The sequence below is a fragment of the Hippoglossus hippoglossus genome, chromosome 13 (assembly GCF_009819705.1).
Source record: "Hippoglossus hippoglossus isolate fHipHip1 chromosome 13, fHipHip1.pri, whole genome shotgun sequence".
Classification (NCBI taxonomy): Eukaryota; Metazoa; Chordata; class Actinopteri; order Pleuronectiformes; family Pleuronectidae; genus Hippoglossus; species Hippoglossus hippoglossus.
The window spans coordinates 9,905,113-9,931,686 of record NC_047163.1 but is presented as its reverse complement, the minus strand read 5'-3'; the positions used below and the strand labels follow the sequence as shown (position 1 = coordinate 9,931,686).

The window sequence follows — 26,574 nt, the reverse complement described above, 5'->3', positions numbered from 1 at the left end:
TACCACACTACAGTTTTATTTCACTGCCAACCAGTGCAGTTTCCATCAACATACCTCAGCTTGTTTTACCAGATTCAGATATATTCTTAAGATATAATGTTCAAGAAACCCATAAACCTTCTGGCCAAGGTGATATCGAACTTTGACCTATAGCTACCAAATCCATACCTATATCAAATCCAATTGGAAGGGAAAGGGTTCCTTCACGCTTTCCAGATGGCACAAAATGTCCTTAGTACTGCGAACTTGACCTTTGGCCACCAATATCTAATCAGTGCATCTTTGTTTCCAATTTAATGTTTGTACCAAATTTGAAGAAATTCCACGAAGGCCTTCTTAAAATATCGCATTCACGAGAATAGAATGGATGGATGGACAACCTGAAGACGTAATGTGCCTCTGTCAACTGTAAGTCAGTTAGTTCTCTCTGGATCAGACAAGTTCGGACAGAAAATTTAACCTAATGGTTTAGGTTGTTGTTCTGACCAGTGTTAACCTCATTGTTCACCAAAAGCTCAGTTGCCCCGTCCACATTATTATTGTTCAACCAGCATTTTTAAATTCATCACCATTGGGGGTGGTTTTCTGAAAGCTTGGATTTTGGGTGTGAACAACACTGGCTTAGCGTTGACAAAAGACCCAGACAGGGCTTAAGTGTGAGACTTAAATCAAATGTCATCATAAGTTCAAGCTCTTTCCAAATTAGCTCACACAATCTTTATTACCGTGCCTATAAATTAGTGCATGTGTGTGGATTTATACACTATAGTATCCTCTGAGCTCTTTTTGGCCTCATTGCTGTAAGAGATGGTCAAAAAATATTAATGCTACCAAATGGGTGTACTCCTTCAATCTGTTATCATTTCATGTTCTGTATCCATTTATAGAGTATATATTTTTGGGCCTAACCAAAAAGATTACGGTCGGTCTACCATATCTGATTCCTCACATAGCTCAGTCTACACAGGACATTATGAAAAGAGGCTTTTATTAGCACGCTGCTATGAAGTAAACTGTGAGCACACAGCCAGCAGCTATTAACTTTGTCTGACTCTATTCATGAGCGAGTCCTCCCTTGAAACATCTCCTCTAAATGTCTCTCTGTCCTTAGAGAGGCCACCATTTCTACATCCATCTGTGGATACGCTGCGTCAGCACGGACACACACACACTTACGCACACACACGCACATGCGCTCACATCAATCTTTAAACACGCTGCATCAGCATGGAGACATGACACAACAACATCAGAGTCAAAATACATACAAGGGCATTCAAGAATAGCCTCCCACCACATGAAATGGTCTCGTTCACCTTTTAGCGTCCTTCACTCTTTTACCGTTATGCCTAATGTTACCTCTAATTACATTTACTTTCTCTTTACATGTGATTAAGACAGCTCTAGCCGTTCGTATATATGTTCCTCAGCGTGTGTTTTTGTTTGTAGCTGTCGGGATTCGGTCATTTAGGCAGCATGAAAGTAATATCAGCATCTCTGTGTGCTGAGTCGTGATGTCCCATTGCTCCTGCTGTTGTGAACAGAATAGCTAATCAGTTATGGCCTGATCCATTCCCGTTAGTCTGTCTCGCCCCCTTCCCCACCTCGATAAACTAACTCCCTGTCTTTCTCCAAGTACACCGAGTACCCCTCCTCCTCCTCCTCCTCCTCCCCCTCACTTCTTTTACCTCAGCATCCTCCGACTGCTTTTAAAGCACACCATTTGTTATTCTTTCAGAGTGATGCAGTAAAACAAACATTTAAATCAGTCTGCGGACAAGTAAGGTGCACGGTGGTGGAATGAGATGGAGAGTGGGAGGAACGGAGCATTAATTCACTCCAGGACAGCAACTCGTCTGCCAACTTGTTCTCTCACTTTTGTCATTTGGCAGCGCCGTGAGTCTGTCTATCCCTGTCTCGCCTTCCGTCCATCTATTTTCCTGTCTCGTCATTGACCCTCTGCTCTTTAATCCGATCTCAGGAGTCAGGGTGCTCTGTAGTTGCACTTCTGAAGCGTAATACTTCACTTTCGACCCTGAACACAAACAGCACACAAGAGCTTACTCTCTACTGCAGTCACCACTCCCCCCCACACACACAAACAGTGACACACGCTGATCTCAGTAGAGCTGAGCTCAGAAGAGCCCAAAGAATCAGCTTAAATTATGAGCATTCACCACAGGTAGATAATCACGTTAGAGGGGCTTTGCTGTCTGGTAAATGATGGAACAGGCAGGAAGTGTGAGGCTAATCAAGTCTCTTAGTTCTGTGCTATTGGGCGTTTTGAATTGATTATGAATCCGTGTGTTGTCATAGATGCTGATGGTTCTCAAATCTTGACATAATGGAAGATACATTTCTAGAAATTATAGAATAGAATAGAATTTCGATGATCAAAATGGAAACAATGAGTAGAATTGTCACGAGTTTTGGATTAGAGTGTATGGGCTGGCACGGTGATACAGTGGTCAGCACTGTGTGTTTGCAGGGTTTGAATCCAGTGACGAAACATCCCAGTGGAATCCTACGAAACAGGATTTTTGGTTATCGAGGTTGAAAACCAACCCATTCGGGTCTAACTCTGGGTTTTCCAACGAAGCTGGTTCATTTCTTACTGGGGTAAATCACCATGGTATCTTGTATTTCTTAAAATCCAAAATTGGTGGGTATACCCAGGTTTTTTAAACTGGTGTAAACTTGCTAAAAAACGGTGATTGTCTCCTCTCCCATTGACAGTAGGAGTTTTCTCCCCCCAGTGAGTCATGTTCAAAGCTACACTGTCTTCCCACAGTGTAGCATTTTACTCAGTACGAAGAAAAAAATTGCTGTTGCATAATGTTTGCAACATGTAAAAAATAATAAAAAGACAAATGTTCATAGCTATTTACATTACAAAGCCTGGAAGTTCAATCTGTGACCTAAAGTCGTAGGGGAAAAGGAGCAGCGTCAGCATCTCGACTGCCAAAATAAAGAAGAAATGAACCTGTTAACCTGGGTGTCATGTCTCTATCACTGCCGTTATTTAACCCAGGAGTGAATGTCAGTTGTATCCATTCCCATTTCAGACAAAAGCCAGAAGTTAATGGTTTTTTTGACCATTTGAAAAGGGTCTTTATACTGAATCGCTAACCTCCTCCGGGGTAGGCTAGGTTCATGACAACAGATCAATATTAAACCTTCTTAGAGTCTGTCACACTGTGTTCTTCCCAACCATCCTGACTACCACCCTATGACTTGCCCGTCATAGTGGAGCACAGTGTGGCAAACATCTCTTTCTGCCAAACAGCCTCCATTCCCGAGGGAAAGCAGTAAACAAGGCTCGATAAGATGTGATCCCTGTCTCTGCGTCCGTCATTTGTTGCTTTATTTTTTCCCCCGCAGTTACAAACATGCATTCATGAATTCACTCATTGCCCCCATCACTCACTCCTTTAATTAGAAAATAATCAGGGTTGGATGAGAGGTTCATTAAATCTCATCCTTGAGAGCTATCAGCCACAAACACAGGAGTGGGATATTTATCACGCTTATGAAAAGAACCCGGTGCCTCCTCTCGCTTTGTTTTCTCTGCTGAGGGGAACATTGGTTGGGAGGACAGAATCAACAGACTCGAGACAGAGGAATGAACAAGTGATGAAGCCAAAGAAGGGAAGGGTTGTAATGGAGGGGAGCAATAAAGTGTGAGACTGGGAAGGGAGTGCAGAAAGCGACAGAGGGGGGAGGGGGGAAAGAGAGAGAGAGAGATCATTATAGAAGTGCTAATTAACAGAAACCACACTGTTTAGCAGCACTTTCTCTCCATGGAGTATTGATCCTTCATAACCATTATGGAGCGGATGCTTTATGCTGCTTTCAGTGTGGGTTTTCTCTTTCCCCCTTTTTTTCTACAAAAGTTAATACATCAGCATTGAATCGGAGTCTTACAGCAACCTGTTAATGCCACTTGTCTTTTCCTTTCCACCCTGAACCCAAGCAAGCATGCAGCAAAACAGGAAAATAGCTGGGAAATGACCCAAGAAGGCAATTTTGTTGCGGAAAGGCCTGCATGTGTAATTGCATCATCATGACATTAAATATGAGGCACAGAATGTGTTCCCTGCAGAGACAGACAGACAGACAGACAGGCAGGAGGGTGGTGTCAATAGGCAGATTATACCCAGAGAGAAGAGGCAGCTGCGCAGCAATGAAGTAGAGTGAAACCGAGTGTAAGAGTGATGGATGGGTGCATGGACATCAAATGGTGTTACACGGACAGTGATGGACAGATGGAGAAAAATGAACAGCAGATAGATGGCGCACGGATGGAGGCAAAGTAATAAGGGGAGAGGAGAGCGTGGGATTGAACTGAGCCGTGTCAGTCGCGTGTTCGGCTGCGCGCACAATTGAAGAATGTGTGTAATATCCCTGTATTGTTACAGCGCATGTCGCAGGGCTGGCTGTCGGACATTGCGATTCTTCAAAAGGCTTTAACTGGATTACAGCGGTATCGGGCTCAGTCATCAGAGAGAGATAGAGCAGCTGTGTTGTGTAGGGTCTGCCTACAGCACGCTGTCTGTCACCGCGCTGTCTCTCGCCACAGCCTCCCCGCTGATATTTGAAGTCGAGGCAGGACCACATATCTAAAAAATGTGTGATCTACATGACATGGAGGTTAAAGTCAAACCCTCAGCGTTCAGGCAACGCAAGTAATTCAAGCTTCCGTGTAGCTTCCATTCAGTCTCAGGCCCTTTTTCCTCTGACTTCTGTCTTTTCAATAAGATTTTGGCCTCACTTCTCTTCAATGGCATCTCTGACAACGGGTGAGACCATTGTGAGAGAGGCTTACAGGAGGTGATGCCCGCTAGTCCCCTGCTCTTTGCAGAAATGGTGTGAGCTGACTTTGATCAATGTGGATCGATGTGGATGAGTGTGCAGCCGAAAGGCAACTACGTGAGGGGTGTGGGTGTGTGTGTGTGTGTGTGTGATGGTCCTCTGCTCTGCTGTGCAGTGTGTGTGTGTGTGTGTGTATGTGTGTGGGACAGAATTAAGACAAACTGAGTCATGCTTTTCTATGTGATGATGTATTACGCTTACAAAATATATCCTTAACCTACAAATGACTCTTTGTCTAAGTCTGTTTCTCTTCTCCTCGTACCTCCTACATTTGCTCTTGTGTGTCTTCATGGGAACAAAGCACAATGATCTTCGACAGTAGTGAAGCCAAGGCCCTGAAAGAAAAATGTAATGTTGTTTGAAAATTTCAAACAAACACTGCTTTTGTGCTACGTATTCTTGGATGGACAATGGGTAACTTCAGCAAGAAAACATCATCTGTTTCTTGTCTGTCACTGTCAGAAGTTATGAGTCAGTTGGAGGATTTTTCAGCTCAGCAGTTGTTTGTGGTACAAGGGATTACATGATGTTGCTCTGTATTACCATCAACTCCCTTTGATTGTTAAGGTATGTGTGTGCAGATGCAAACCTTTGGTATTTCTGTGCATCATCGTACACCTGTGTGTTTATTTGTACATGTTTTTTACCTCTTAAGCACATTTTCTAACATACAGAGACCCTGTCAGAGCCAGCAGCTCCTAATGAGGCAACACTTAATATCTGAGGTCCTAGTTAGGTTTAGAGGTAGGTTGTGAATTGTGCTTGTGTTAAGGTGAGGGATAGAGTTTTAGTTCGGCTGTCCATAATGAATGGAAGTCAATGTAAAGTCCCTATAAGGATGGCTACACAAACCTGTGTATGTGTGCGTGCGCTTGGCGGTGGGTATCATCACTTTATAGAGTAATGAATGCTAATCCTCTCTTATCTGCTTTAACCTCGAGGCAATGACACAAGCTTCTGATGCCAGTGCAGTGACAACCTTTGTTGGAGGAGAATGTGTGCGTGTGTGTGTGTGTGTTAGCGGAGATGTGTACCTGATGTGCTTGAAACAAGAGATGTCTCTACTCACATCTGACAACGTTCTCTCAGTTTTTCTCTGTTTGCTGGCTGGAAGCTTCGGGGCGTGGTCTCGCGGTTATCTGCCACGTCCCCGGTGACTTATCGTCAGAGGTAGAATAGAAAAGAACATTCCAGCTCTCTGACTGTACTGCATCTGATCCCAATTCACTTCATCAGCAGTGCAAGTAAAAATATATATATATTCTCACTTGATAGTAAATCCCTAGTCAGATATATAATGAAAATATTAGCAGCTTTTGGACACTTGTTTGACTGTGTCCGTGTTGTTCTCACTTTGGAGCAATTTTCCGTTGCTACTAGTGATTACAGCGCAAACCAAAGGCAGCTGCCAGAGTTTGTCAGTGATAATTTTTGTCTTTTTCATATTCTCTTTTTCCATTATTTTTTGCCCCACTCTTCTCTGGTCTGCGAACTCCAATCGAGATCCAAGCAAACAATTTTCAAAACTCCTCATGAACACTTAATGACAATGGCTGTGAAGCAATCTAAGGAGAGTGTGATGATATGGGGAAGATCCAGACGTGAAAAACAGGGGGCGGTTAAGATGTTTTGTTTTTTTTTTAAGTAAGGGGGGGGATTTCCAGCAGCCATGTTGACCATATATCTGCAGAATGAGTGTGAGACATAAAAGGCCAAAAAGCTTTTGAATCCTCTTCACCAGGCTTCTATTAAGGCTGTTTTAATGGGCCTGTTGCCCGCCTGTCTCCTCGGAACGGTGAATAGGAGATAGCACTGAATAGGACTAAACTTTAGAGATTTTGAACAGGGAGCACTTGTGTAATTGGAGGGATGAAGGCAGCGAGATGAACAGATAGAGGATGGATGAAGAGGGTTAATTGAAAGACAAGCAGAGAAGAAGGGCTACATCTCAGGGGCCTCCCTCCCTCTCCTCTCTCTCTCTCCATCACTATGCATGCGTGTGTGTCGGCGAACGTGTGCGTTTGTGTGTCTGAGGGGAGATAGTATTGTAGACCTAATGAGAACAAAACTAATTAGAGATTTTGCCTTGCACGATTCTACGAGGAAACTCCCACAGGAGTCAGGACAACACTTGCCACCTACACTGCACCCTCCAGAGAGGGAAGCACACTATACACTTTTCATTTTAACTTTACTGGCAATAAACAGGTCCCTGCTGTGGGACTGTGGTGGGGTCAGAGAGAGCAGCATAGCGAGCGAAGTTTAAAAAGGGAGTTCTGCTGCTGACTTTACATCTAATCCCTTTACTCCCTTCAGGCCTTCACCACCACTGACTGGGGACTGTTGGTTATAAGACTCTCAATGTGTCCATTCTCAAAGCAGTCAGCAACATCTATGAATGACTGATCACAATTTGTCCAACACAAAGAGGGATCCATCACATGACGCACAGACCCACATTTTGCGGCTCAGTTGTACTGCCAAAGGCTCAGGGATGTCCCACTGTGAAACCAGCCACTGGGCTCTCCAACTGGTTTTTGGTTTCCTTTATGTCCACTTTAAACCGAAGTGGGGCGTCAGATAGGATTCGACTGGGATTACGAATATGCTCTGATACCATTTTGCCCTCTCAGATGTCAATCCTGATACCTGGCCTTTGCATATCAGCCATTATTAAGTACAGGTCCGATACCAGTACATTATAAAAAAAAACAAACTTATTTTAGGAAATGTACAAAAGCGTTTCAAGACATCAAATTTCAGAGCAGAACGCAATGTTAATCTGCAATATTTTTGATGAATAATTAATAAAGTGTTTTATATTAAGTCAAAGATTTATCAATATGAGGATTTTTCCTATCATTTCATGTTGGACTCAACAGCTGCACATCATGTTTCATTATTTTGAACATGTAATAGACTAAACGATTAATGAGAAAGTGACGGAAAATTGTATGGATTAATCAAAAATTAAAAATAATTGTAGCCCAAGAGGCTGCTGTTTTATATAATTACAAAGGAGGCACTCTTTTTAATGTTTGCATTTATTAAAGGGAGCAAGCAGAAAACATTTTGTACCATGTAATGACAATAACCAGCTGCTAGATAAGCAACCTCTTTTATTTCCCCCCACATCGCTGATTTCGAAAAACATTGACAGTCGTGGGTAAACATGAATCAAATGTCAGTTCACCATGGACCAAATGAGTCAGACGTTTCAGCCATATTCAGCCTAATAGTGGATAACAAACAAGAAACAGCTCAGCGAGACACTGGCACAGTGCTGTCATTACCCATGATGGCTAATGATTTTGCCCCATCATTAGCTTCCTGGGCTAACGATTTTTGTACTCGCACCCACCCAAAGCATGCTAACACACTGCCAGGCTAAGTAGTGCTTTTGGGGGCTGTAAATGGTGTTTTGGCTAATTGAGCACTACGGCTGAAAGCTTCCTGGGGCCTCTGCATCATTTGTGACATCGAGGAGCTTTGCTTTTTTGGAGCAGTGTTGTTCTGTACACTCATCATCTGTTTTATCGCAGTTAAAGTTTCTACTATAACCGAGCTGTGTCACCTCCCTCTTGTCATTCTCTGTGATTCCTCTGTCCACATATCTATATTTGTCATTGTCTCAAAGAGTTATCCCTCTGCCCAGTTAAATGAGATTTTAAGGTCATTAACTGATCCAGGCTATTATACTAATGCACTAGGGTGGTTCCAGATTTGATAAATGATTGGAAAGAGATAATTAGATTTAAATAGACATCTATTATTAGCAGCGGAACACAGTAGGACAGAGCAAGGGAAGATAAAGAACACAGGATATTTGTTAGCAGGTTATCAGGCTTCGTTCCTACCATGCAGCATGTAGCTGGAGTGTTTTGTGCCATATTAACAAATTTTTGCATTAATTCTGGATGTGTGCATGAATAAGATTGTATAATACTCATGCAAAAAACTCCTCTTGATGTGGCAGCGAATATTTAGCCGGTCAGGGGTTTTCTCTGTATAATGACCTGTGTTCATCTCTTTAGAAGCTCGGGATTGAAGCTGTCATGAACTACATAGCTCAGCATATTACAAGGCTGGTTAGAAGTTCTAAGGATTGATTTTTCTCAGTGAACTTGGTGAGGTCTAACAGTCAAAGTGAAAAAGCTTGTAAGTGAATGTTGGTTTAGAAATGTTCTGGATTTTGGGGTCAATCTGTGGGGGCAACTGATTTCATGTTTACTGTCTGACTTACAGAGGACTGCCAGTAAATGGTCCCAGACACACTGCTCAAATGGCCCTGACCACATGGCTCATGGCAAACTATCGAGAAGCTTTTGAGCATTGTGAGGCTCATTAAATTAAAGAGTGATGTCCAAAAAAAAGAGTAAAGCTCCTAAGGAATTAAGCTCATGTGTGTCTGGTGAACCAGCTCATGGTTTTAAAGGATCCACCCATTTTAATGTCTTGAGTTCACTGCTCAGGTGCTGAACTGAATCTTGAAGTACAACTCCTGAAGTAAACACTTAAAGGCTCTAACAAACATTGGGAAAGTGTCTTTTTCCCAAATAACACTGAATGTCAGAGGAGTGCTTAGAAGTTTGGAGGACTCTGGTTCTCTCCTTATTCTGCTCACTGAAGTTCAACACCCAAAGACTCAACGCTTTAAGAAGTTCAGCTCAAGAATCTGAAGTCCAAAACCTGGATTAAGGAGCTAAAGCGTTTGAAGACCTCTTGATATTTCTGAGGATGTGGTTTTGATCCTTATGAGTTTAAGTGACTTGCACCCACAATAAAGCATGAAAAGCACTTTGAGAGAAGTTTTTTTCCAACTTCAATAAAACACTACTACGAAAGTAGCCACTACTACACTGTTTTAGCCAACTGCATTAACAGCCACCAATATATACTGCATATATACTGCATACACTGTGTATGGGGATAGGGAATGTCCGACCTCTGGGTCACATACGGCCTGCAAGAAAAAAACAACTCAGAGAAGGACAAATTAAAATTGTTTTAAATGGTAAGCATGTCTCAAAGCACTGTTACAAAGCACAATATTGATTTGGCTTCTCTTTTAAACAACAGGTGTAGCCATTTTGTGCATGAGATCACTGCAAACCATACATGTGGCAATGCAAAATCTGTTTGAATTTGGCAAATAACAACAGTATGTACGAGCATCATGATCATCATCAATACCATCTGACATCAGACGCCTCACTTAAGACAAGCAGTTCCAGCCATAGCATTAGAGAAGTTAGTGTGATATACTGAATGTGTTCAGTAATTTAGTGTAGGCATAATAACGTGATTTGAAAATGATAAAAAAGATTGAAATGGCCCATGATAGCAAAAAGGTTCCCCACCACTGCTGTATATAGCTTTCAGTTACATGCGTGAATGGTTTTTTCTAGTTCGTGTGTCTCTTGGTCACACTAGTGCTGATAGAGTGCAACACAACTCGGATTATTTTCATAATAATCGTCGTTTTTAAAGCCTCTGCATATAGCTATGCCTCAGTCTGTTTTCATAACAGAAAGTCAATTACGCATTTATTTTTTGCAGACAATATGAGGTGAGACTATACTTTTTGATTTCTTTTTTTTTTTTAATGACCAAAAATAGCTGTCCACACTTGGTGACGTATTCTGAAAGTTCTGTGTGTTATTGGCTAGTCTGGCAGCACTCACAGTCCTCAGACAGGCCGTTCTTTGTGCTGTGTCTGATGTCATACTTTTTCTGTCGTATGCTTGCCAACAGGATCCTTTGGTCAATAAAGAACATACCCCTATGTGTGTGTGTGTGTTTGTGTGTGTGCCAGTATTCTTATCACGGCCCCCATCCAGACGGCGCTGTCTTGATTGATGGTTGTCTTTGGGAGCAGGAGGGAGAGGCGGTGCCATTGGGAGAGAATTGATAATGCACAGGGGTTTGGGACGGTGGCTGTCCAGACTTTGAGCTCCACAGTTGTCACACTGGTCACGGTGTTCGCTGTGCAGCAGCAGCAGCAGCAGCAGCAGCAGCAGCAGCAGTAGCAGCAGCAGTAGCAGCAGCAGCAGCAGCAGCCCCAGTCTGAGGGGAGCTCAGACACAGTGAAGAAAGCACAGGGAGAGAAAGAGAGGACGTGGAAGAGATCAGAGGGTGTTGGATTACGTGTGGTTAAATTGGAATGAGTCATTCTGGACGGGTGGATTAAAAGATCATTTAGAATCAATAGGTGATTACAGGAGTGAACGTGCAAAAGGGTCTGGTGAAAAGCGATATCTGTCAGAAAAGACCCCGGTGCAATCACTGCCGCAGACTGCTTTGATTAATATTAACTGGAAAAGTACTCCCCACATCTGTCTCTCTCTCTCCGTCTCTTTCTTTTTTTCTGTTTTCATTCCTCTCTCTCTCTCTGACTGTTCTTTTTGTATCTGTTGCTAGTCTGTGAGAGGACTTTTGCCACTGCGTTTATTGTCCGGGTTTCCACAGACCCATTCTTCGGGCTACAAATAAGTGTGAGGTTTCGATTATATCTTCTCAAAGCACACATTCCCTCACGCACAAAGTAGTGAGTGATGTCATGGTCATTAGGATGTCATACTTTCAGTGATTGGGACTTTGCAAATCTTCATTGCAGCAGCAACAGGAGGTATGCTTGTGCTTTACGAGCTTGAATGATGCTGAAATGCACCAAACTGGGAACAACGGGGACTGTGAAACGTGGAAGGAAAAATGTGGGTTCAAGTGACCCCTATACACATTGCACTCACTTCTTATGTCATTGTTGATATATAAACGTTTTCATTAGAACAGCTTTAAAATATATCTCGTGTCCAGAAGGTGTTGGATCGAAGGGTTAAAAACCTCCCTGGTGCCCACTGTCCTTACCCACTGTTGTTTTTGTGGATGGCCTCGTTGATGTAACCTTGTCACTGAGGATTATGTGATGCTGATTAAAAACCATGTTGTTGCTGAGGTCAGACCCAGCCACTCGTGTGATACCTGAAACTGCAGTAAAAGTGCCGCAGTGGTAATTGAAGTAACTCAAGGTTAGAACAGGCATATGTTGCCTGTATGGTATGTGAGCGTGGGCTTGTGCATGCATGTGTAGGTACCAGGGAAAACATATTTGTTCTGTTCCTCACACTGTGCTGATTAACAACCATCAGTAAGGTAGTACACTATATTATTCTAAAAGGGATAATAGTGAATCTGTGTGTGGGGGTGTGTGTGTTGTTCAGGTATCCCTCCTGTTGTGGGGACCTGCGTCCATCACATTATAGGGACTTGTCTTCCTTATGGGGACGAAAAGCAAGTTCCAATAATGTAAATCATTACATTTCAGGGTGAACACATGTTTAGTAATATATGGTGGACATCAATCTCCACGAAATTAATGTGTCAGTGCAATGCCCTCTGCAGTCATGGAGACACAACTGTGTGTGTGTGTGTGTGTGTGAGAGTGTGAGCGTGTGTGTGAGAGTGTGAGTGTTTGTGTGTGTGTGTGTGTGCGTGTGCGTGTGCGTGTGCGTGTGCGCGTGCGCGTGCTTGCACACTCGTCTATACGTATGTGCATGTGAATGTGAGAATCCCAGAGCTGAAATATGGCTGAAAGATATCTGGTGTAATGAGGCCAAGGTGATTTATAGGAGCAGAATGCTTCACTCCCCTGCACCTACATGTACATGCACTCACATACACTTAAGAGTGAGACTGTGACAGCTGCTTCACTTTCCTTTAATGCCTTGCCAATTAAAAGAAAGGGAAACTGTCCTTTGGCACAGCCAAAACTTGGCAAAAGCAAATTGGTTCAAGTTTCAGAATCTATATTTGGTTATGAGACGGGTTCGGCTGTTTACCAAAACCTCCCCCCTGAGATGGTAAAAAGATGTGCAGCTTTGAGCGGAGAAGGAATACAATTTGTTTGGTGCGAAGGCATAGTGCAACAGAGGAGTCCAGATAACCACCTGAGAGGCAGGAGGGGGGGAGACACCGGGAGGAAGATAGAGCAATTGAGACATGCTTGAGATGCAAGTAGTCTGTTAGCATATCAGCGTCTCAGTGGAGGACAGGCAGACAGGTGAAGGCGGAACAGAGTCGACTTGAGTCTGGTAGTCACACACTCTGGCCAGAGGGAGAGCTGCTTTGGCTCAGACGTGCACGCCATTAACCTGTTCTGACATTGTTTAGACAGCGGGGGAAAATAGCAGTGAAAAGAGGCAGGAGAGAAGCCAGGACATTAGCATCGCAGGCAGGCGATGATCGACGGGGACGGGCTCACGCTGCATTGAATTGTTCAGACAACAACACAGCAACAGATAATGAGGCTATCAGTGGGAACAGAGGGGCGTACGTGTCAAGATACTGACCTCTGACTGCGGCTGATAAAATTCAAACACGTAAATTGTTATTCGTACAAGCATAGTAATTATGATTTCACCTTTATCTTAATTGTAATGCATAACCCATAATATTGTATTCACAGCGGCGTTGTCTCTAAAGAATAATATAAAATACTTCTTTCAAAAACACAATAATGATAATGGACTTCATCCAGATCAGATTACGCTGCATTATCAATGATCCCGCAGCAACATTTCATACTGTGTTATTCTACATCTACAAGTGATTGAGCAGCAGATAATCACATGAAAGCCCATGACCTTGCCCTGCAGGAGATTAGAGGGAACAAAACCCTCTGAGGAAAAACACAACCAGACAAATCCTTTTTTGATCCGTCATAATGTTGTCTTAACTTTCATCCAAGTCTTCTTAAACTTCCCTCCAGCTTTGCTGAAAGTAGACTTTGGAGTGAGAACGTTATTTCTCTGCTGATTCAGCTGCTGCACTGCTGCCTGCTCCTGCACATTAAACACATTTTACGATGCTCATCCTGGTTTTACAAGAAAAGTTTTAAACATTTCCAAATGTTGGAAATAAAACTGCTTGCCTAGTAAGGAAACCCAACAACACAAAAAAAGACAATTATATTTCAATTTCAATCAAATCAATCAAATCATAATTCTATGAGTTGGAAGACATATGTATACTTGAGAATATTCGGAGACATTCATCGTTTATCTTAATCCCACATTTGATAGAAAGAAGCTGACTGACTTCTAAATCTTGTTTCCTAAAATGTCATAAATTAACATATTAGTTATGTCTCGTGTTTTCAACTTTATTCGAAATCTTCTATAACAGTTAAAAATATATATATTATATTAATATATAAATTTTCATTCTGGAATTATTATTGTTAATATTATTATTTATTGTATTAATATTAGCTTACAGCTTGACATATTTGAAAAAGTGTTTAAAATCTATTTAACACAGACCACCATCAATGTAGAAAAGTGTTTAGTTTTTTTTCTACTTAACTATACATGCATTCAATTCACACACACACACACACACACACACACACACACACACACGCAGCTGGAGGTGACATGACCAAGTCTAGTCACCCGGAGGGAATGTGCCCTGAAAATCAAAAGACATTAACCAATTAGTGCTGATCAATAGTCACAGCCACACAGGAACGAGCCAGACCATTGCAGCATTGTTAATGTTTGCCTCTAGGCCAATCGGCAGACTGGGAATACCGTTCCTGTCAGCTCCCAGCCAATGACAATGCTGGAGGAACTCTTGACATTCTGCTGCTCTCCAATGCAAAGTAGCTCTCCTGCTGTCGCTAGGCAGAACAGGCTGCACTAGGACATAAAAGGGAGGGATGGAGGGATGGAGGGATGGAGCGGGACTAGGGGAAGGCAGGAGGAGAGGGAGGAGAGGTGGGAAGAACAAAGGGGGTTGTGAAAGCATGTGTCATAGTGGGCCGCAGAGGGCAGCAGGTAATCTCACTGAGATAAGCAGTAGCATGACAGCCAACCTTTAATTCCCCATGGGAGGTGGCACTGTGGAGTTGTGGCAGCGTTGGCCTTCCCGTCCCTCTGGAAGTAGATTTGTACAAAGCAGTAATGGGATGCATTTGATTGGGGGGGGGGAGATTGAGGCGAGAGGAGAGGAAAGAACAAAACAGACAAAGGCGGAGCGAGAGAGTATTACTTCTGTTTCCAGCGCATATACATGAACATGTTCACGTGCACCGATCCACAGCGGCACCACTGCATCCGCGCTGCTCTGTATTCATGATAAGGGGAGCAAATATCAGCACGGGGCTCGGGATGTATGTGGGATTGAGGTGAAAGGAAGGGAATGAGAAAGGGGGACTTAAAAAAGAAAGGAGGAGGAGATATCTGAGATATTACACCTATCTGGGGGAGTGTTCAGTGGAGCAGGCATTATGAGAGTGTAAATTACATTCCCTCCTTCTCCCCTTGGGCTGCCGGCTGCTGGAGGAATATAATCAAGCACAGTGGCGAGCACCCAGACACACATCTCACTGTCTATAGACACAAGCCCAATATTAGATAGAGCGCTGCGACAGGGTGTGTATGTTTATTGTCACGCTGGTCTCCGATCGCGTATCGATCCCGCATCAGTTCTCCAGCTGGTTCTCCTCTGAAATGATGTACAGTAGCATATTGACAAATAACTCATTCGTCTCAATTGAGGGAGATCAATGGTGATTCACAGGGGCTTGTTAAACATCCGGCATCAAGTGAGACAGCTTTTGAGGTGGAGTGACGGAGGAGAGGGAGGATCTTCGCAAACTGAAATTTCTGAAATCCTTTCCTCTTTTGAGTAAGAGTGCAGCGGCAGCAGTTGAGGTAGTAGATAAAAAGCTGAGTGTTTCTCATCTCTCGCCTTTTTTCCCCCTCCTCTTTCATTCTAACAACCCCGTCTTTACTTTTACTTAACAATTGTTACACAAAGAGGAATGTTCTTGACCTTTCTGATCTCAAGCCTCTTTTACTCGTAGTGCAATTTGTTCCAACAAAGCGAGACCTTTTTTTAAAGTAATAACAGCGACAGGTCACTGCAGAGGTTGAACAAGAAGGTGAAACAATTAAGGAATCCAACTGAAAGTAACTAGCAACTACTTTGGATAAAATATTAATAATCTAAATCAGTATATCAGGAATATTAAAGAATTATCTAATTCCAGATTATCCTTTTTTTGTCCTAATTTTAAACTGAGTGTACGACCAAAATTAATCAAACAAGGAGACATTCTGTATGTTGCTTTTGCAGTTTTTCCCTTTCATCACGTGTGTTAAATAGGTTTTTTGTGTGTATAAAAGTTAAAAAGCATAAATGTCAGGGTTGAACGAGCTCCTGAAACGTCCATGGAATTGTGAGGTCAGATGACCTTACAATTCACCATATTTGTGTAACACAACACACACCTAGCAGCGAGTCTGACCAAAGCCAGGTAAAGCGAGAGCAGCGGTCGACATTTTCTGCCGCCACTGGAGGCGGTTGACCAATCACAACAAAGTGGGCCAGCTGGCCAATCAGAGCAGACCGGGCTTTATTGAAGGGGGGTCATTTAAAGAGGCGGGAGCTAAAACCAAGTGTTTCAGACAGAGGATGAAAAGAGGAGCTGCAGCATTGGACAGTGTGAGGAAAGTGATGTGTTTTCTGAACATGAGAGCATGTAAACCGTTTCAAGTAATAACCCTAATTTAAATTACATACCTGAATATGAGCAAGATATGTCTCCTTTAAAATAATCCTTCGTTGCTGTCATATTGAGCACTCAAAAGTATAAAGATAAAGTAGTATCCATATCATCATAGTGACAGTGCATAATTTTCTATGTTGCTCAGTTAGCAGAGGCAGATAGAAATATATATCCAAATAATTCTTGTTGCTCTCGAAACTAATTTGCCTCTCAATGGGACCTTGAGAAAAAAAGGGAAGGTAGCGAGCGTGCAGCTCAGGTCACGAAGGGGCTAAAAGAAAGTAGAACCAATCGTTCTTCTTTGCGACAAACCCAGTGACAGGCCCAGATGTCAGGGATGTTAGGTCAGCGCCTGTGAAATGGGAGGGCAGCAACTTGAGTCAAGGCTCATTGCTTCTTTACATTAGGCGACAGTTATACGCTATTCTAATTTCTTTCCATATCTCTTTCTCCTTCTCTTTCTTCCTCCTCCCCCTGCTCTCTGCTCTCCCACTGCAACAGGGCCGCTGTTCCAGGGAGAACTGTAAGTACCTCCATCCTCCTCCTCACCTAAAGACCCAGCTGGAGATCAATGGAAGGAACAACCTCATCCAGCAGAAGAACATGGCGATGCTGGCCCAGCAGATGCAGCTCGCGAATGCAATGATGCCCGGCACACAGCTACAGCCAGTGGTGAGAGAACACAGATGCATACAAACCAACCTGGAGTTTATAAAAAAACAACTACACATGTACCTTTTTTCACTGTATATACAGAAATATAACACTTATTTTCCAAAATGCCAAAATGTATACGCCTACATACATTATAAATGTACAGGACCTGTTCTTCATATGTGGACAACTGATTTATAGCTTGATTTGTATTTGTTGCTTCTCTAAAGATGACTCAGCGTTCATCTCTAGCTCTGGATGCCTCCTTTTATAACCTAAGTGCAAACTAATTTATATTATTCATTATTGTTATAATTGTCCAACCACTTGCCCTCTGGACTTGCATTCCCAGATATCAGTGATTAGTTGGTGATGTCAACAGTGTCAAAGCACCTAATCATGAGAGCGGTCATCCAGATCAGCACTCAGCCAATCACAGGATCGCTTATGGTTATGACTCACTGACTATTTTCTCCATGTCAAATTTAGCCAAGCTGATGACGTCCTGTGTCTGTGTTTGTAGGAACCGGTTTTATAGATGAGCATCAACAGGATGTTTATTCTTGACCTGAAATCAGTAGTTTCTTCAACACAGTCTTAACCTAAAATCCACTTTCTAACAACCTTTCCTGTCAGTGGATTGAGTTTGTACTACAACTACAAACAAGGAGTAAACAGCCCCTGATGCTTCACCTCACATAATACATGATCTTTCACCAGGGGAAACACCTGACTAGTAGGTCTTGTCTCCAAACTGAGAAAACATACAGTGAGTCCGAATGATCCCTCCCTCTCACAGAATGACACATCAAGCTGGACGAGGTAAAACGCACAAGTGGACGTCACAGTTCTAAATAATAGAGAGCTGCTCGGGCCAAATGTTTCTGTTGACCCTTCCGAGCCTAAGAAAACAAAGCCCACGTGGTTTTTGCTTGATTTCCCGATTACAGACATGTGCAGTGTAAAAAATCAGGGGGCACCTCGTGTACCTTCACTATACCTTAACCCTGTGGTAAAATCTGATGGCTCTCTAATCGCATCTTTGAAGAGTTCTGGCATAGCGATTGGAGACTGCCAGGGCTTTTGTCGGCGACTAGCAAAACTCATCGGCGAATGGCAAATCGGCTGAAAATCTGGTTGTAACTAGGTTGAAGTCAACCTCGAATTCATCGTATTAAACTGGGACAGTTCTATTGATGAGTTATTCTTTGCATTGATCAAAAGAGATATAATTATTATCATCATGAACACATCTACAAATTTATACATGCACACATGCACATGCAGTAAATTACATCAGAAACTGCTGTGCTGTGTTCTCCAAGGATCTTCATGGGGACGACTGGAGCATCTAGTTCTATGAAACCTTACAGAGTCAATGAGACCTGTTTCTAAGGCTCAGAGTCCTTCCTGCAGTGGAGCATATGTGTCTCAGACTATTCAAAAGAGCTGCATTTTTTAACATACATGTATGTACAAAGTTAGCTGATGGCTTACCGCACTTATCTGGGGAGGATGGGCTGTGTGGCGATGCCCATTGAGAGGAACAGAGGAAACCATGAAAGTGTTTAAAGAAGCAATAGGTCTCCCTGGGAGTGCAAAGCCCTCCCTTTCTGTTTATGTTGTGGAAAAGAGAAAGTAAGGAGAAGAGGATATAGGGAAGACAGGCTGACAGAGAAGGACAAAGCAGAAGAAGAAAGGCAGGAAGCAGGAAGAGATAAATGGACAGAGTAGAGACAGGTGGGTAAAGTGAAAAAGATAGGGCGACAGCAGTGAGGAGGGATGGCTGTAAACCTGCACTACAAAGAAAAGCCTGGCCCATGTTGTGTGCAGAGGGAACAAAGGGTAAGACCTGGTACCAGGCTTCCCAGGAATCAGACTTTCTTCCTCCATCCTCCCCCTGTGTCTGCAGCTTAGTTTCCTGCCCTCATCTTCAGCATCTTTAACACATTTTTATCTGCTGCTCTCACACATTTTATTTTTTTGTGTCCAAAGCTGCCCCTCCTTCCTCCAAGTGCGTAGGAGAGTGCTTTCATTTCACGCATTGGAACTGTGCAGAGGGTGAAGTAATTAGGGTCTATTACAGCCGGCTGTGAGTGATGGTGCTCATGATGCTTTTTATTACAGTGTCAACGTCAGCGGACAGCCCATATTACAATTATATCTATCTATAGTGCTGTATCCTCACTCCCTCACTCGCTCGCTCACTCACTCACTCACACTTAAACAGTGAAATAAGTAAAAACAAACCATCCAAGCCACAAGGAAGGTTCATTATAACGGCGTCATACTTTGGTTGACCCGCCTCAACTTCCTAACATGGTACAAAAATGATGCCAAAATATCCCAGATACAGGTTTCGCTGAGATATTTCGACACCTGACCCATGCACATTGGTACCCAACGGGCTGGGATGACATTCAGGATCGGGTCACGTTCGGTCACATTTGCTGGGCTATCTATTTGATTTTGTACGCTGCACTCACCTGTAATCGGGAAAAAACATTGGACTCGGTTTGGTCACAGAAAACAGAATGGCTGTCGAGTTCGGCTCGGGCTTGGTCGGGTTAGACAGAAAATTGCAGCTGCACTCTAGTGACGCCATCCTGCGCAGTAACGATGGTGTTGTGGAGCCAAAATATCAGAGTCCTGGCAGTACACAGTCTCGACCAATAGCTAGTCAGTCTCAGCTGTCAAACATGGCATCTCAGCCCATGTTTATATCATGAAATAACTAATTATAACCAAAGATAAGAATACCTAAAATCGACAGAAACTTTCGATGACAAAATATATTTAACTTCTACTTTGAGAGGTTTTGGCATCACCTTTGGGGGAGCAGTCATGTCGTCAGTTTTTATACACAGTCTGGGAACAATTGTAGTGTTGAATAGTGGTTGCATCATAAAAACAAAGTCCAGAGTGTGTTCAGTGTGGTTGATGTCGCAGTCCAATAACATTCTTCTTAGAGGGCCAGTAGAAGAAGAAGGAACATTTTCTTTTAATTTGTTTTCTGAAAATTTATATTTTTATTGAGGTCTATTGGCAGTGCAGATTTGTAGAATTCCCTTTTCCAATATGGATTCAGAGAAAGTAAAAATCTTTGTTACTAAGAGGCTGTCTGGAAAGAAGTTCACAAACATAATATCACCGCTGTGATACAAATTGCTGACAGGAGCCATGCGGCGAGACGCTTTTCTCTTCCTACTGTGTAAATATGCTCGGTTTGACGTAATTGTTTTAAATCAGTTGGGATCGTGATTTATGGCGAGAATCTGCATTGTGATATCATTATTGGAAACAATTCAAAGTGAAGTGATGAGACAGAGAAGGTTCTTCAGCAAGGTCACAAACTTGTTTTTTGCAGGATGAGATCACTGCATTGTTAAAACCCTCGTGACTGCGAGCAATTTGAATGACATCACACTATAACTGAGCGCCCTGAGCGACGCACATGTACAGAGGAAGTTGAGATAGGACGTAATTCCTCAGACATTACAGAAGGCAGAAGAATTAGAAAGTCCACAACATTACTCCTGGTTTCCTGACTCATCCCAGAGCAGCGGTGAGGTTTTGGGAGGAATGCAGATGTCCAGCTCTGGCTGCTGTTGTTCTATTACTCACTGTGTCGTGTTGGCAGGGGCTCAAGAGACAATCCTCAGGCGGGGGCTAGGGTCAGGAACGTGCAGGGGAAACTTGCAGTGTGCTACGTCAGCTAGCACAGTCGTTCCTCTAGGAGATTGTCAGGGGAAGCTGTCAGCAGGGCTTTGACTCTTTCAAACTGCAGCACACAACACATACATCGCTGTACAGTGTAGCACCTCTCCTCCCGCAGAGCCTGCGCACACAGCGGGAGGTCCCTCATCCTTGTTACTCTTTAATGATCTCTGGTGTATGAAGTGTGTGAAGTAGGAAGCAACGTACATAGAGCCGAGGCCTATACTCTTTGTGTTTGAGCAAATGAAAGACAAGCAGCCATCAAACGAGAAAAATAATCTTCAGATGTACCCTCAGTAATTGTCTGTTTTTGCCTTATTCTTTCTGTCCACATTCACACATCCTATACTTCCCTTAGCTTTTGATAATGGCATACATGTCTCACTACTACCGTCACATGGTTGCCAACAATGCCATTTTACCCTTTGGTATATGTAGTAAAATATTCACCTCTTTATAAATAGACGTTGTGGGATGATTTTGCTCAATTATGCTCATCGTTGACTGACTCTCTCATTTTCCGTGTGCCCGCAGCCCATGTTTTCAGTCACACCCAGCCTTGCAACCAACGCCAATGCGGCGTTTAACCCCTACCTTGGCCCTGTGTCGCCTGGCATGATACCCGCCGACATGTTGCCCAGTGCTCCCATACTGGTCACCAGCAACCACAACGTCCCTGTTGCTGCTGCCGCCGCCGCACAGAAGCTCATGAGAACAGACAGACTGGAGGTGAGAGACACAAGCATTTACACTCTTGGTCTCAAGTGGGATGAAATATGACCACATTCACACACACACACCACTGATCACACAGTCGAGGGGATTTGCATAATTATTTTGTCACTTTCATATCTTTCACAGATTAAAAGATGGACTAACAAAACTCTAGTAAACACTGCACCCACTGAGGATCGTTTTCCCATCTATGCAAACAGATTGGGCTCCGAGATGTGGGCTGAGCCTATTTGAATATTTAAGGCAAGGGTTGGAAAGTCTTCAACAGCTTCTGTTTGTAGACTTTAATTACGTGTCTGGTAAAGAGTCTGTTACAGTAACTACTGTATAACCATTACCATAATACAGTCATTACCCAGACTTGAGCAAAGAGAAAAAGGCACTAATGAGAGTATCTCCACAAACAACTGTGTCGATGTTGCATCCCATCAACACTCAGGAGAAAACATTGTTCCGCACAAGCTCATGTAATGCCGAACCAGTGTTTAATTTTCAGAAAAATCTTTAATTCCTCTGTAAAAACAGTCATTCATGGAACCTGATAAGTGTTGTGTTGTGTTCGGATAATCATTAATCGGACAGTAAGTCAATCCCATCCCTTATGTAGCCCCAGCCAGGAAACACTCGCAGTGGAATAATGGGGAAATCGTTGGAGGCAGGCAGGAGGCGTGCAAGTACAATAGGAGGTTACATTTAAGATGTAGCGTCGGGTAGTGAGGAGGTGAGGCAGAGGAAGTCTCTTGGCTCGATTAACGAGTGGACGACATGCAGAGCGAGGGGAAGGGTCAGTGACAGGAAAAAAAAAGATGGAGGAGGCGATTGGAAATCAATTTGTCGACCTACAAAGACAACAGAGAAGAGTGGTGATTGGATTTTATAGATGAGTCATAACTGGTGAGAAGTTGTAGAAATTTGGAACTGAGAAGATGTTGTTAAATGTACAACTTCTGCCAATAGGGGTCCCTCAATCAAAACAATAACAACATTGTTTACCTAGTTTATGACGTCCCGAAGCAGCATGGGATCCTGGGAGTTGTTGTCTTCACTATTGCCGAAGAAAATCTACCTGATTGGGCCAGGGTGGGTTAATATATTAAAGTTTTATTCATGTTACACAGTAAATGGCAATGAATAATCGGGATCCATTATGACTAAGTAATACAAACAGCCTAATGAAAAAACTGCTCTCTAGCTAGATGTGTGTTTTTCCTCCATCATACTTTGTTTGTCTCAGAAGTTAGAAGAGAGACGGGGAAATCAAAGGCAGCCAAAATGAAACGTCCTGTTACCTTGAATGAAATTGAGGATTTCTCTGTAAGTACACAAGCCAATAAAATATATGACGTAGATGTAGTCGTTTTAGACATTTCATTTTTTTTTGTTCCATATTGTATCTTTAATAGAAGAAGAACATGCAGGTCTTGTTGCAGACCGAGGACTGAGAAGATTCTCTGACAAATTCTGTACCAAACTTCACACTGCTAGAGCAGCCTCTCTCTCCTCTGTGGTCTTAATCCTTCTGGACATTTCTGCTGCATTTGAAACGATGAACCACCAGATCCTTATTTTCTCGCTTCAGGATTTGAGTGTGTCTCAGGCTCTGCACTCTCCCTGCTCACATCCTACCTCAACCCCGACCGTACCTACCGGGTAACTTGGATAGGATCTGTGTCAGAACCTTGTCCTTTCACTACTGGGGTCCCTCAAGGTTCCGTCCTGGGTCCCCTCCTTTTTTCCTTACACCAACTCTCTTGGCTCTGCTATTCACTCACATGGTTTTTCCTACGACAGCTACACAGATGACACCTAACTAATTCTCTCTTTTGCCCAGTCTGAAACACAGGTAGCAGCACAAATCTCTGCTTGTCTGACTGACATCTCTCAGTGGATGTCCGCACACCACTTAAAATCAACTTTTACAATACCAAGCTACTTTTCATTCCAGGGAAGGGCTCTTCCACTCATGACCTTACTATTGCCATCGACAACTCTGTGGTAGCCCCCACCCAGACCGCAAGAAACCTGGGTGTGACACTCGACAACCAACTCTTCATTACCGCCAACATAACTGCAACAACCCAATCGTGTAAATACATGCTGCACAACATCAGGATTATACGTCCCCTTCTCACTCAGAAGGCGGCACAGGTTCTGGTCCAGTCATCTCAAGCATAGACTACTGCAACTCCTCCTGGCTGGTCTGCCTGCTAGTGCCATCCGACCTCTGCAGCTCATCCAGAATGCAGCAGCTTGAAAGTTCTTCAACCTACCTAAGTTCTCTCACACTACACCGCTCCTCCGCTCCCTTCACTGGTTACCAGAGGCTGCCCCCATTCGCTTCAAGACACTGTTACTTGCGCACCGTGCTGCCAACGGATCGGGTCCAGTCGACATCCATGACATGGTTAAACCTTACACCAAAGCCCGTCCACTCCGCTCTACATTGGCCAATCGGCTTGCTGCTAGCCACTCAACAAAATCACAACTGTTTTCTCTCTTGGCTCCATAATGGTGGAACGAACTCTGCATTGAGATGAGGACAGCAGAAAGTCTACACATCTTCCGCCGCAAACTAAAAACACATCTTTTCTGACTAGACCGCGGCTAAGAAGATGGTCTAAGTCAAGTAGCACTTATATGTTGCACTTACATGTCGCACTTGTAGTTTGGCTTTTTTGAAGCTAATGTACTTACATGATTCTTGTTGTTCTGGGTTTGTACCCTCATGGTTGAATGCACTTATTGTAAGTAGCTTTGGATAAAACCGTCAGCTAAATAAAATGTAATGTAATGTTATCAAAGTCTCGTAAACACACAAGACAGATATGAAATATTTAGTAACCAAAATGAAATCATTGGCAGTTGAGACAGAATCTGCTCTTTTTCAACCCAGTGTTTGACTCTGCCTGTTGTGGTCAGCTTGTGTGTACTAGCGAGGCTTTTTTTTTTTATTGGAATTTAAGTCTTAGCCTAATTTGTCAGGAACTAGTTCTGCTAAAAATATCCTGGAGAAAAGGGCCAGCCATATTTTAGCCAGCCATATTTTAGTTCCTCGTGTGTAGCTCAAAATAAACATAGCTGAGATTCTGTGGACTGACACACATACCAGCCAGTGGATATGTTACTGTTTCAATGAGGCGGAGAGCAATTCCTATTTTAGAAGAAAATCCTCCAGACTGTTTTGCTGAGAAATATTTTTCCAGTCTCCCCGTCTTGGAGCAACACTGCAGCATTTTTTAGCTTTCATAAAATCATACGTTGCTTACCTGCAACATTGGCGATGTAAATGGCCCCGAGAGACAGTAACCATGGGGACGGAAATATGATTAACAGGCCCTTTATTTGTTTGTCCAACTAAGCACTTTCAGAGGGTTAGCTCTCTCTAATGCACGATTAGCCACTAGAGCACACCTTGTTCACAGAACATCAGATTGCCTCCATTTAGTTTTCTCTCTATTTGATCGCCATCTCTCTCGCTGTTTATTCATCCACCACTCTTACGTTTTTACTTCTCTCCCTTGTTTCCTCCCTCCCTCACCTGCCTCTCCCAACATCTGCCTGACAACAAGGCAGTCTGATTTCTTTTCTTTTTTTTAATAAGACGAGGAGCAGCAGTGGTGATGGGAACAGTAGTGGGGAATTAATGTGTGCAGGTGTGTGTGTAAGTGTTTATTTCTATGTGAATGTGTGTGTGTGTGTGTGTGTGTGTGTGTGTGTGTGTGTGTGTATGTCAGACGTACATGAGCGAAAGAGGAGACAGACAGAGAGAGAGAATCCCAGCCCATCGCTCACACCGACCCGTGATTGTGGATGATGAGCTGTCATGACAGGAGACGGAGCAGGGGTAGTTGCACCGGTGGCCTTTTGCCTAGCGGTCGGTCCGACACAAATCAAATCTTTTATACATGCAGACAGCGAGACTGGTAAACAGACATTTGGTAAATGGCTTGTTCTATCACAATAACTGATAGATCGATACAGAGCGCCGTGAAATTCCATTTCATTTGGTGCAGGACAGGACAGATATTTAGCTGTGGAGCAGCTCTTTAGAGCAACAAAAAGGTAATTCTGGACAAAAAATGGTGCCTCGTAATTTACGAGTGCACCCACCTTGTGTGTGTGTGTGTGTGTGTGTGTGTGTGTGTGTGTGTGTGTGTGTGTGTGTGTGTGTGAGAGAGAGAAAGAGAGAGAGTTATTCGGTGTGGGCTGCTGATTACGTCAGCTGCAGCCTCCCTTGATGGTAACCAGCCTCATATTTCCCATGAGCCTCATTGAGCCACTACATTCAGGCTGAGGCAATCACTTCCCTAACTGCTCATGCAGGTGCTGCCCCCTTCTGTCTTTTATCGGAAAAAGAACACAGCACCACAGCTCATTTGAATAATGGATAAAGTTTGTGTGATTGATGTGTCTGTAAACGCTGGTTACATTCTGTTCTGCTTATCAATCAACAGTAATGGCCAGACCTGTCATTAAGATTGGTTAGCTCTGTCTGGTAAAGCGATTGTCAAGAAATGATTGGACAGATTGATTACTTCATCAAATGTGCAGTAAAGTGAACAGTAACTCCATAATGGTTGTGTGTGCGCCGGGTGTGTGCGTTAGAGAGTGTGTGTGTGTTTGTGTTTATGGTCAAATTCTCAATATCATGCAAAGAGTAGTGGCGGCACGGTGCATGGTGCAGTGTCATCCCACAGCAAAAATTGCATTGGCTCGAATCCAGGTTCAGCCAGTGGCTTTTTCTGTGGAGTTTACATGTTCTCCTTGTGTCTATGTGGGTTTTCTGCATTTCCCACAGTTAGATGACATGCACATTGACTCAAAATTGTCAGTGTAGGTGTGAACAAGAGTGTGAATGCTTGTATGTCTATGTCAGCCCTGTGATATGCTGGCAACCTGTCCAGGGTGAACCCTCTCGCCCAATGTCAGCGGGGGTTGGCTCCAGGCTCCCCACAACCCTTAAAGGATAATGATACAGATGATAGAAAGATGGATGGATGAACAAAATAATGGGTGTAAATTGT

At 43.2% G+C, this 26,574-nt stretch overlaps 1 protein-coding gene across 6 annotated transcripts in view; it reads left to right on the top strand.

Annotated features, from left to right (window-relative positions):
• LOC117772827 (muscleblind-like protein 1) overlaps nucleotides 1-26,574 on the top strand; it is a 62,394-nt gene that overhangs the window by 27,555 nt on the left and 8,265 nt on the right. For all 6 annotated transcript variants that reach the window (XM_034604338.1, XM_034604337.1, XM_034604339.1 and 3 more), the window contains 2 exons: nucleotides 16,946-17,116; nucleotides 21,350-21,544. In XM_034604338.1, the coding sequence (XP_034460229.1) occupies nucleotides 16,946-17,116; nucleotides 21,350-21,544 (366 nt within the window). The remainder of the gene's footprint in view (nucleotides 1-16,945; nucleotides 17,117-21,349; nucleotides 21,545-26,574) is intronic.